The sequence below is a fragment of the Salvelinus namaycush genome, chromosome 14 (assembly GCF_016432855.1).
Source record: "Salvelinus namaycush isolate Seneca chromosome 14, SaNama_1.0, whole genome shotgun sequence".
Taxonomy (NCBI): domain Eukaryota; kingdom Metazoa; phylum Chordata; class Actinopteri; order Salmoniformes; family Salmonidae; genus Salvelinus; species Salvelinus namaycush.
The window spans coordinates 23,802,549-23,815,085 of NC_052320.1; the positions used below are offsets into that span (position 1 = coordinate 23,802,549).

Sequence of the window (12,537 nt, forward strand, 5' to 3'; positions counted from 1 at the left end):
ACACCAACTGAACAGGATGCTCATACTGCACAAATGAAGCGTGAACTCAAAATATGGTGACGGAAACAAACCTAAACTGACAAGGGGAGCAAAGGTCCACTCACAATCTGAGTCTCAGTCAACAAATTAGTCGTTTTTCTGCCAAGTAAAAATGGGTAATATCATGTATCTGGTCTAGTGCAAATTACAGTCTAATTTACTCCTGTCCCAAAACTATTGGGACTGGGGTTGTCTATTGTGACAGACACCCTTGAACTGAAGATATTGAAAATAGTGTTGTGGAATTTAAGTATCTTTTTTTTCAATGTTCTGTGCCACTTTAAATAAAGTCGGCTACATGTGTTTTTGTTGTGGGACAGGAGTGAATTAGGCTAGAATGTGCACTAGACTAGATATAGTGCCTTCAGAAAGTATTCACTCCTCTAGACTTTTTCCACGTTTTGTTGTTACAAAGTGGGATTCAATTGGATTTAATTGTAATTTTTTTGTCAATGATCAACACAATATTCTGTCAAAGTCTAAGAAAAATTCTAACATTTGTAAAATAAACCACTCTTGATTTAGATAAATATTCAACCTCCTGAGTCAATACATGTTAGAATCCCCTTTGGCAGCAATTACAGCTGTGAATCTTTCTCTAAGAGCGTTCCACACCTGGATGTGCAACATTATTTTCAAAATTCTTCAAGCTCTGTCAAATTGTTGATCATTGCTAGACAACCATTTTCAGGTCTTGCCATAGATTTTCAAGCAGATTTAAGTCAAAACTGTAACTCAGCCACTTCGGGTTCATTCACTGTCTTCATAATAAACAATTCCAGTGTAGTGTTATAGGTTGCAGGGTTCCAGCCTTGTGTTATAGGTTGTCCTGCACAAAGGTGGATTAATCTCCGTGTCTGGTGGAAAGCAGACTGAACCAGGTTTTTCTCTAGAATGTTGCCTGTGCTTAGCTTCATTCGATTTTTTTATCCTGGAAAACTCCCCAGTCCTTAACAATTACAAGCATACCCATAACATGATGCAGCCACCACTATGCTTGAAAATATGGAGAGTGGTACTCAGTAATGTGTTGTTTTGCATTTGCCCCGAACACATCTTTTTTGGTATTCAGAACAAAAAGTTAATTGCTTTGCCACATTTTTTGCAGTATTGCTTTAGTGCCTTCTTGCAAAAAGGATGGATGTTTTGGAACATTTCTATTCTGCACAGGCTTCCTTTTCATTCTGTCAATTAGGTTAGTATTGTGGAGTAACTACAATGTTGTTGGTCCATCCTCAATTTTCTCCTATCACAGCCATTATACATTAACTGTTTTAAAGTCACCATTTGCCTCATGGTTGGTGAAATCCCTGAGTTTCCACTTTGACATTATGGGGTACAGTGTAAAACCTTTTTTTATTTTTTTATCCATTTTAAATTCAGGCTAACAACAAAATTTTGAAATGTCAAGGGGTGTGAATACTCTGAGGGGACTGTACATGATGGAAACGGCTGGAGTAAAAGAAGTGGAACACCTGTTGTTGAACTTTGCTTCAGTCTGACAGTCTATCCTCCCTAGATATGTTAATGTTAAGGGGAAATATGAGATTTGAAACTTAGACACCAAGTGACCCACTAGAGAAGAGGCTAAGTGAAAGATTTTTTTTCCTTCCAGGAACTCCTCTCCTATGGTAAGAATTTGTTTGTCTCATTTTGGACAAGATATTTCCAGGAAACCTTTCTTCATAAGGAGTCGATGAGGCTGTGCTCGCTTGTATAAAGTCTTTTTGCATCTATAAATTTATTTATTGTGTATGTCATTCATGATCATGACATACAATAACATGTAGAGTGCAGTTTTATATCACTTTGGCAATAATGCGGAAAGAGCTCAGCTATCGTTATTGTTAATCTTCTGTAATGTGACCAGTTGGGGTCAGAGGACCAGGAATTAGTCCCTCAAATTATCTGATATTTATTTTCAGAGTATAGGGAAACTTCTCTGCCAATGCCCCTCACTGGCCACCTCCCGCCTGTCTACCCAATGTCTCCCACTGCCCACCTCCCTGCTCTCAATCCATCTCTCTTACTTGATTTCCTTTATTGGCTGCACACTGAAATGAGCTTTGACATTTGGGATTGCATTCCCTAAATAGATTGGTTGTGTCTTCAGGGCTGTTCTGAGAAAGCACTGGGGGACATTGGAGAATCAGGTATGAGGTTGGTGCATGGGCTTAGGTGTTTTCACACGTGTTCTTAGCTTCACGTTTTTCTTCCCAGTACTGTCTTAAAAGTGTACCAAAAAAAGGTCATAAACTTCCATGAGCTTCCTCTCCTTGCCAAACTGGGAGGAGTTGTAATCTTGTCTGTTCAAGATTAATCAAAAGACATTTCAGAATGTTTTATCAATACATCCTTTATATATTCTTAAAGGATCTATCAGATTGGTTTACTTTACTTTGGTTTATTTTCCTGGTCAAGCAGAAGTCATATTAGCTAAATTATTGAGTTTGGCACCCTTTGGAGCATGAAAGTGGGAGAAAGGAGAATATCTTGTATTTGAGATTACAGTACCTATTTCTCAGTGAACATTTTCTTACACGTTTTAACCTTAGGCTTGTCAGGGAGTGGAGGACTTCAATTCTGCAGTGTAGGAAAAGCAGGAACATTGCATGATGGAAATGGATCCACACACACTCATAAGATTATGTGATCTCAAGTGGTTACTCTTTCATAGTTGTGACTAGATTTAGTAGGTAATTTGTCAGTGTTGTTGGAGACTCTACAGCCAAAATGCTTTTTTCTGGACCATGCAGCTTTTCAGGCTTGGTTTGTCCGTTGTGCCTTAGTTTTTATATGTTCTTACATTTCCAACCAGCAACCTGGCTATTCTTGGCTAATAAAAAGCTGCCCTTCCCTGCACACATGCTCAAAGGCCTTTGGGGGGGAGAAGTGGACTACTTTGACTTAACGCAGGTTCTCTGCTGTTGTTTCAGAAACTGCTGGATATTTGATGCTTCTTTTGTGTTCTGAACTATTTCCCAGGTCACAAATGAGTGTACTGTAGTAGCCTTTGCTGAATACATTTTGCAACATTTATTTTTACTGCCCTAATTACACCACAAATGAGTCAATTGTAGTAGCTTTTCCTGAATATATTCTGCAATGATTTGTAAACACTGCTAGATACTTTAGCAATAAGGCCCGAGGGGGTGTGGTAAATGGCCAATATACCACGGCTAAGGCCTGTTCTTAGGTACCACGCATTTGTGGCATAAATAGTGTTTTGTCATACCTGTGGTATACAGTCTGATATACCACGGTTGTCAGCCAATCAGCATTCAGGGCTCGAGCCATCCAGTTTATAATGTATAATTAAAAACATTATTTAAGTGATTGTCTAGACTGTTCAGTGCCGACTAGTTTTCCAGATAATGATTTCCCAGTTGTTTTCCCACTGACCACCCTTATGGAAACAGAAAAATAAGTTTGTACTCTTGAACTTGACCAGCTATCAGACTTGTATAACACCAGACCGTCTCCCTCTGTCCCTCTGTCTGTACTTGTCAGGGAGACCGGGACAGATATTAAAACTTAAAAATAGAGTGGGCACGCAGGATCCTCTTTTGCGTATCCTGTGTGGGCATTGCAGGCTCTGGTTACACGGCGCAGGCACAGCTTCATATTGCACTGGAGAGGCAGATTACTCTACATTTCCCTGCTACACCGGTCCAGTAGCTGACCAGCTTTACTAGTCCTCAGGGAGCACGTTTGTGGAATCGAACAGCCATCACCATGCCTAAAGTCAATATGCCAGGTGAGTCGTCTGGTGGGTGCCGCTGACATTGTATTGACAGACTGCTGCCCCACTCAAGGCATGCCCAGGCCTGAGATTGTTGGTGGCTCTATCATGCAGCAACATAGCCAATAAACAGTTTTTCAGATTGCAGTTTTTTTATATATGAAAATGTAGCTCTTTGGTAATAGTCTTCTGTACAATGATTTGTCTATCCAGTCTTAATCTTTCAGGGTTTATATTTATTTCACAGCTTGTTTTCTAACGGAACACACATTTAATTGTGAATGTCAGACTCAAATTATATGTTGGTGACTTTCTGACATTTGCAAGAGTCAGTCAGTAACTTCTGCTGATTTATCCACTCATGTTTTTTTTTTGTTTTTTTTTTACATTTTAGGAAATCTGTTCATAAATGTTAATTTTAAGGATTTACACAGGATAACAGTTTCTAATGAGTTACTAATCTCAATTTGCCTTAATATCAGAGAGTTTTGGTATTTTAATTTACTGACGCAGTCACACCAGGTTTTGTGGCATGGGCACAGACCAGACCAACTGTTCTAGTGGTACATACCCATTGAGGCATTTGTTTGTCTGTCTGCTAGCCAATGTCACTGACATTATTAGTGATGGGCAGAGAATTAGCTTGACAGCTTTAGTGTCTAATCAAATGGACTACCGCATTTGGGGACCCGGGGATAACTTCCTAAATTTGAACACATTTTGTCATGGTGCAGAGAGAATAATGTGCAGCTATGTAATGCTATTCTACACACTTTTTTGATGTTGTTGCTATGGGGCATGATTTTCTGTTTTAAAGCTCATCTCATGCTTTTGTTCACATTTTGCCATGAGGCTGAGAGAAAATGTCAAAGTTTTAAGCTAATTTACTGCAATTCTACATATTTTGCTATTATATGCCAACGGGGTTGGGGCCCCAGGGGGCCGTGCCCATTTGGTAATCCGGCCCTGCGAACACCTTGCTGGCAAGATGCATACAGTTCCAATATGAAGTTAAGGCATAATATGAACCTCCACCTATGAGCAAGCAGTCCACATGATCACATTCTTTTCATTTAACTAGGTAAGCCAGTTAAGAACATTCTTATTTACAATGACTGCCTACCCCGGCCAAACCTGTACGAAGCTGGGCCAATTGTGCGCCGCCCTATGGGACTCCCAATCACGGCCGGATGTGATACAGCCTGGAATCGAACCAGGGTCTGTCGTGACACCTCTAGCGCTGAGATGCAGTGCCTTAGACCGCTGCGCCACTCGGGGAGCCCCAAAACTCTCTGACGGAGTGTTGGAGAGTCTTCCCAGTTCCAGTATTTCTGTCCAATACCTGTTATGTTACATTAAACGTGTGTGGATGTACTATAATACACAATGTTACATGATGTCCTGTACTGGTGTTGCCTTTTAGATTGAGAGTAGAGGAGAAATTGAATGAGGGATATGCTGAGTGGTTGCGTCAGAGCAGTGAAATTGAGAAAGTTAGAGATTGATGGCTGTAACTTGTCAGCAAATTCTGCTTGGTCAAGTGTCGTTATGGAAGAACACAGGACATGTTGTATTTCAGCCAAACATTTTGTGTTGGTCATTTAAGCAATAAGGCACGAGGGGGTGTGGTATATAGCCAATATACCACAGCTAAGGGCTGTTCTTAGGCACAACTCTTAGCCATGATATATTGGCTATATACCACAAACCCTGATGTGCCTTATTGCTATTATAAACTGGTTACCAACGTAATTATAACTATTTCCCAGATAACAATGACATCACAAATGAGTGTACTGTAGTAGCTTTTTGCTGAATACATTTTGCAACATTTATTTTTACTGCCCTAATTACACCACAAATGAGTCAATTGAAGTAGCTTTTCCTGAATAAATGTTGCAATGATTTGTAAACACTGCTAGATATTTCAGCAATAAGGCCCGAGGGGGTGTGGTATATGGCCAATATACCCCAGCTAAGGTCTGTTCTTAGGCACCATGCATTTGTGGTGTAATTAATTAGGTTCAGTAAAAATAAATGTTTTGTCATACCCGTGGTATACGGTCTGATATACCACGGCTGTCAGCCAATCAGCATTCAGGGCTCGAACCACCCAGTTTATAACTTGTAGTATAGCACATTGATACCAGTGAACACCATGCATTTTTGTGCAATAGTTAAATGCTATATCAGTTTCTGAATGATGTTGTGTAAATGAACACTAGACCTGCGTCACCATTCAGAATCAAGTGGTTTATTTCTGTTTTGTTATATTTTTCTACTAAGGCTGTTAGCAAACAGCTGGCCCATGTTTTTCTTGTAATACTGGTACTGAATAGTACTGTATCATCTCTATCAGCTCCCTGTATGACTATTGTAATGAGTTCCTGAGTGTAATTCAATCATAAGAGGGCCCTGCTGTCTGGGGGGAGGGATATCACAAACAGATTTTTTTGACGGGGTAGAAAATAGAAGTGCTATCGTTCAGACAGCTGCTCTCCAGGAGGCATTGGCTGGCTGACTGGATAAGGGTGACAGTGGGTGCAGAGGTTAGATATGAGGTTGGAGCATGCCCAGGGCATAACGTAAACACAAACACAGGAACATTCCGAGACTGCCTACAATGGATGTAAACTCATGGTCGGTTGTGTTCAAGTTGAGTCATATTAAGTACAAAGGCCCTGCATAGTCAACATGGTTACAAAATGTACATGTTAAATTGTTGTGGATTGAAAAAAGGTAGGTATGTCAAATAAAAAGGTTTGTGTAATATATACAGTTGAAGTAATTTTTCCAAAATTTTTTACAGACTATTTTTTACAGATTATTTCACTTATAATTCACTGTATCACAATTCCAGTGGGTCAGAAGTTTACATACACTAAGTTAACTATGTCTTTAAACAGCTTAGAAAATTCCAGAAAATTATGTCATGGCTTTAGAAGCTTCTGATAGGCTAATTGACATCATTTGAGTCAATTGGAGGCGTACCTGTGGATGTATTTCAAGGCCTACCTTCAGACTCAGTGCCTCTTTGCTTGACATCATGGAAAAATCAAAAGAAATCAGCCAAGACCTCAGAAAAAAAAATGTAGACCTCCACAAGTCTGGTTCATCCTTGGATGCAATTTCCAAATGCCTGAAGGTACCACGTTCACCTGTACAAACAATAGTACGCAAGTATAAACACCACGGGACCACGCAGCCATCATACCGCTCAGGAAGGCGATGCGTTCTGTCTCCTAGAGATGAACGTACTTTGATGCGAAAAGTGCAAATCAATCCCAGAACAACAGCAAAGGACCTTGTGAAGATGCTGGAGGAAACCGGTACAAAAGTATCTATATCCACAGTAAAACGAGTCCTATATCGACATAACCTGAAAGGCTGCTCAGCAAGGAAAAAGCCACTGCTCCAAAACCGCCATAAAAAAAGCCAGACTATGGTTTGCAACTGCACATGGGGACAAAGATCATACTTTTTGGAGAAATGTCCTCTGGTCTGATGAAACAAAAATAGAGCTGTTTGGCCATAATGACCATCATTATGTTTGGAGGAAAAAGGGGGATGGTTGCAAGCCGAAGAACACCATCCCAACCGTGAAGCACGGGGGTGGCAGCATCATGTTGTGGGGGTGCTTTGCTGCAGGAGGTTCTGGTGCACTTCACAAAATAGATGGCATGAGGAAGTAAAATTATGTGGATATATTGAAGCAACATCTCAAGACATCAGTCAGGAAGTTAAAGCTTGGTCGCGAATGGGTCTTCCAAATGGACAATGACCCCAAGCATAGTTCCAAAGTTGTGGCAAAATGGCTTAAGGACAACGACGTCAAGGTATTGGAGTGGCCATCACAAAGCCCTGACCTCAATCCTATAGAAAATATGTGGCAGAACTGAAAAAGTGTGTGCGAGCAAGGAGGCCTACAAACCTGACTCAGTTACACCAGCTCTGTCAGGAGGAATGGACCAAAATTCCCCCAACTTATGGTGGGAAGCTTGTGAAAGGCTACCCGAAACGTTTGACCCAAGTTAAACAATTTAAAGGCAATGCTACCAAATACTAATTGAGTGTATGTAAACTTCTGACCCACTGGGAATGTGATGAAAGAAATAAAAGCTGAAATAAATCATTCTCTACTATTATTCTGACATTTCACATTGTTAAAATAAAGTGGTGATCCTAACTGACCTAAAACAGGAAATTTTTACAGGGATTAAATGTCAGGAATTGTGAAAAACTGAGTTTCAATGTATTTGGCTAAGGTGTATGTAAACTTCCGACTTCAACTGTATGTATGTATGTATGTATGTATGTATGTATGTATGTAAACACAGCAACAACAAAAAAAGAACTGTCCCTTTTTCAGGACCCTGTCTATCAAATGTAGTTGGCTAAGGTGAATGTAAACTTCCGACTTCAACTGTATATATATATTTTTACTTTAGGCAGCAGCCAACCTGCTTTGTTTTCATTACCTCTCCTTCTGAGATAACCCACACATCTTTTTGTTTGTTTCCCTCTACCTGGACTGTCCCTATGTGACTGGGACATTTTGATAACTCCACAGAGGGAAAGGGCAAGTATGGAGAGAGACAGGGAAGGGGTATAGGAACACATGGGGAGTATTTCAAATGCATGGATCGCATAGGGATTGGTTGGCATAGTCCCCTCGATCACTGTGTTCCAATGCACTGATTTCCCTGAAGGGAATGCACGACAATGTGGTGGAATACAATGGACATGCAGATTAGAAGGTTCAATTTATTTATTTGTTTAGTGTTCACTTTACAATGTAGAACAATGTTCATTTTCTGGGTCGTCTGACGTAAAAGCACCTACAGTAGAGAAACGTGTTGTTCTTCATCCAAGGATAAGGTATTGAGAGTGAACACGTAAAGGCAGTGGCGGTTCTAGCTTGTATGGCTCCATTTGGAAAACAAACAAACAAATAATCATAACTATATAAATATAAAAATATATACACAAATAAGACTCATAAATATCAAAAAGAACTAACAAAGACAAATAGAAACAAATGTGTTGATTTGGCAATCGAGGCATCAATATATTACCCATCCACCAACACTGTCAACCAAGAGTCAAGACTAAACCAATTCACCTTGGTGGTGTTTATATTATTCTTAACGATTTCGCAAAACCAGAAAAAAATGAAACTATGTCTGTGGAACTATATATTCACAATATTATGAATGAATTGTTGTTTAATTGGTAGCATTTCATTGTGTGACTGATTTTACTAATTGCGTTAGTACTGTACAAAGAGGTGCACTATTTGATAGATTCACCCGCTCCCCCTACCTTGGGCTTCCAGTGGGGAGACCTGAGGTCAACCTACCCACGCACCCCTCCCCATTTCGTACTTCTGAGTGGGAGACCTTCCCAGGCAGTAGCCTGCCTAGCTCACAAACTAGAATCAGGGCTCCCACTCCGACAAGTTTGACATAATATCATTGACGTGACATGCAAATGAGCGATCGAAAGCCGATCGTGCAAATGTCAACAATCCGAATGTTTTTGTGTGGGCGCCACGTGCTGCCCCCGGGAAGATGCCGCCCAGGGCGGCTGCCCATGTCGCCTATACCTAAATCCGCCACTGCTAAAGGAATAAATTAATCAAAGGTGGCATGTCTCATTGAGTCACCGTAGGGCTACGTGAGAGTGCATGACAGTTGAAGTGACAATTGAACAAAATGAATTTCATGCTTGTTTGCATAGATTAATGTTTAACCTCAATACACATCCATCGATGCTCTAGTTGATTTTGTTGTGTCTTTCAGTCATGGTGCGATTCATTGTTAGTATTTTATCAACGCCTTCATAACTAACTCAATTGACTATCATTATGTTTAAGTCATCTCGTGCTGAATCAGGAGGGTTGCATCTCTAAATGGGAAAAGGGGTTTCTATTATTTGATCAAATCAAACAGACCAGGAAGGGGTAGCTCATTCATTTTAATGTGTAATACTTTGGTAACATCATTTAACTCATTTATTTAATTCCTAACATGACTTGTCTTTGTTTCTTTGGTTCCATTTTGGGTTATCCTCTGCTCTCCTGCTGTGGAATGCACTATCAGGTCAAAGTAAGTATAAAGGGTGAGAAGAAGATATCAAATGTAGAGAAACCTGACCCTGCATGTACAGTGCATATCGTAAGTATTTACCCCCTTGGGTTTTAAAATGTTTTGTTTTGTTTTACAAAGTGGATATAATTTTGATCTACACAAAATACCTCAATGTCAAATTAATAAGAAAATTAAATCAATTTTTGTTATGTTATGTTATTTTTGTTATGGCAAGCCTAAATAAGTTCACTAGTCCAAATTTGCTTAACAAATCATGTAATAAGTTGCATGGACTCACGCTATATGCAATATTAGGGTTAACATTATTTTTGAGTGACTACCCCATCTCTGTACCCCACACATACAATTATCTGTAAGGTCCCTCATTCGAGTAGCGTATTTCAAGCACAGATTCAACCACAATGACCAAGGGGGCTGTTCCAATGCATCACAAAGAAAGGCGCCAATTGGCAGATGGGTAAAAACAAAAGCAGACACTGAATATACATCTGAGCATGGTAAAGTTATTAATTAAGCTTTAGATGGCCTCCAGAGTGGCACAGTGGTCTAAGGCACTGCATCGCAATGCTAGCTGTGCCACTAGAGATTCTGGGTTTGAGTCCAGGCTCTGTCGCAGCCGGCCGCGACCGGGAGACTCATGGGGCGGCGCACAATTGGCCCAGCGTCGCCTGGGTTAGGGGAGGGTTTGGCCGGCAGGGATGTCCTTGTCCCATCGCGCACTAGCGACCCATGTGTCGGGCAGGCCCAGTGCACGCTGACACGGTCACCAGGTGTACGGTGTTTCCTCCGACACATTGGTGTGGCTGGCTTCCGGTTTAAGTGGGCATTGTGTCAAGAAGCAGTGGGGCTTGGTTGGGTTGTGTTTCGGAGGACGCATTGCTCTCGACCTTCGCCTCTCCCGAGTCCGTACGGGAGTTGCTGCGATAAGACTAACTACCAATTGGATACCACGAAATTGGGGAGAAAAAGGGGTCCAAAATGTTTTAATGTTGTATCAATACAACCAGTCACTATTACGATGCAGGCGTCCTTCCTAACTGAGTTGCTAGCAGAAGAAGGAAACCGCTCAGGGATTTCACCGTTTGGCCAATGGTGATTTTAAAACAGTAACAGAGTTTAATGGCTGTGATGGGAGAAAACTGAGGATGGATCAATAACATTGCAGTTACTCCACAATGCTAACCTAAACACACAGAACAAAAAATATTCCAAAACCTGCATCATGTTTGCAACATAGCACTAAAGTAATACTGCAAAAAATGTGCCAAAGAAATTAACTTTTTGTCCTGAATACAAAGTGTTATGTTTGGGGAAAATCCAACACAACACATCACTGAGTACTACTTTACATATTTTCAAGCATGGTGGTGGCTGCATCATGTTATGAGTATGCTTGTCATCGGCAAGGACTAGGATAAAAAGAGACAATGGAGCTAACCACAGGTAAAATCCTAGAAGAAAACCTGGTTCAGTCTGCTTTCCACCAGACACTGAGAGACAAATTAATTCACCTTTCAGCAGGATAAGAACCTACAACACAAGGCCAAATCTACACTACAGTTGCTTACCAAGATGATATTAAATGTTCCTAAGTGGCCTAGTAACAGTTTTGACTTAAATTTGCTTGAAAATCTATGGCAAAACCTGAAAATGGCTGTCTAGCAATCATCAACAAATAACTTGACAGTGCTTGAAGAATTTTGAAAATAGTAAATGGGAAAATATTGTACAATCCAGGTGTGGAAAGTGAGACTTATGTGAGACTTACCCCAAAGTACTTGCAGCTGTAATTTTCTGCCAAAGGTGTTTCTAACATGTATTGACTCATGGGGGTGAATACTTATCAAATCAAGATACATTAGTGTTTAGTTAATTATTTGTGTTACATTTTTCTTCCACTTTTACATTAGATTATTTTGTGTCGATCAACAAAAAATTACAAAATTAATTTTAATTCTACTTGAAAACAATAATAATCCAAGTGTGTGAATTATATGCACTGTATGTCCCACCGTAGAAATTTGTGACTGTCAACATTAATTCATTCACTTATTTGTCATAGAATAAAGTTTGTAGTGGATGCTAGACAAAAAAAATGAATCAATGAATTGATCAGTCCGAATGCGCTTGAGTTTTCTGGGCCTTGTTGAGTCCACAGACACTATGACTCCAGGAACAAGATAGGCCAAGAGTTGCTGCAGTATCACAGCCTCTTTGTCTCGTTTGGCCCGAGAAGGCTGTCTTGTTTGTACTGTAGATATTTGATGTAAGTGCAGAGCAAGTTGTTGAGTGTTTATGTGAGTTGTCTGGCCCTAATCTTTGTGCTGGATTACTGTAGCTTTGTGTGCATGGAACCTTGTGGTCATAGCCCAGGCTAGTGCTGAGAGCTGTGAGTTGACGTTGGACCAAGTTCTGCTTGGTCTTATACACACAAAGCATGTGCTGCTGGAGAGTCTGTTTTCAACTGTTGCAATAAGGTATGTCTAATGTTTCCCTTTGTGATAGTACCTTGTTTTTTACAAAATAATTTCAAACAATAATTTCAATCATGATGAATTTGACCATCCTACTGTAGCTTGCTTTATCACGCCTGTTGAATCTATGCTGCTGATAGCTTGTTCCATGTTCAGTGCTTATTTCGGGTCA

At 40.3% G+C, this 12,537-nt stretch overlaps 1 protein-coding gene across 1 annotated transcript in view; it reads left to right on the top strand.

The window, feature by feature from the left end:
• The first annotated feature begins 3,707 nt into the window (after window positions 1–3,707).
• The window catches only part of LOC120059294 (AMP deaminase 1-like), a 35,772-nt gene continuing 26,942 nt past the window's right edge, over window positions 3,708–12,537 (top strand). Inside the window, exons 1-2 of the mRNA XM_039008242.1 lie at window positions 3,708–3,796; window positions 9,883–9,888. Coding sequence (XP_038864170.1) covers window positions 3,775–3,796; window positions 9,883–9,888 — 28 coding nt within the window. The 5' untranslated portion in view covers window positions 3,708–3,774. The remainder of the gene's footprint in view (window positions 3,797–9,882; window positions 9,889–12,537) is intronic.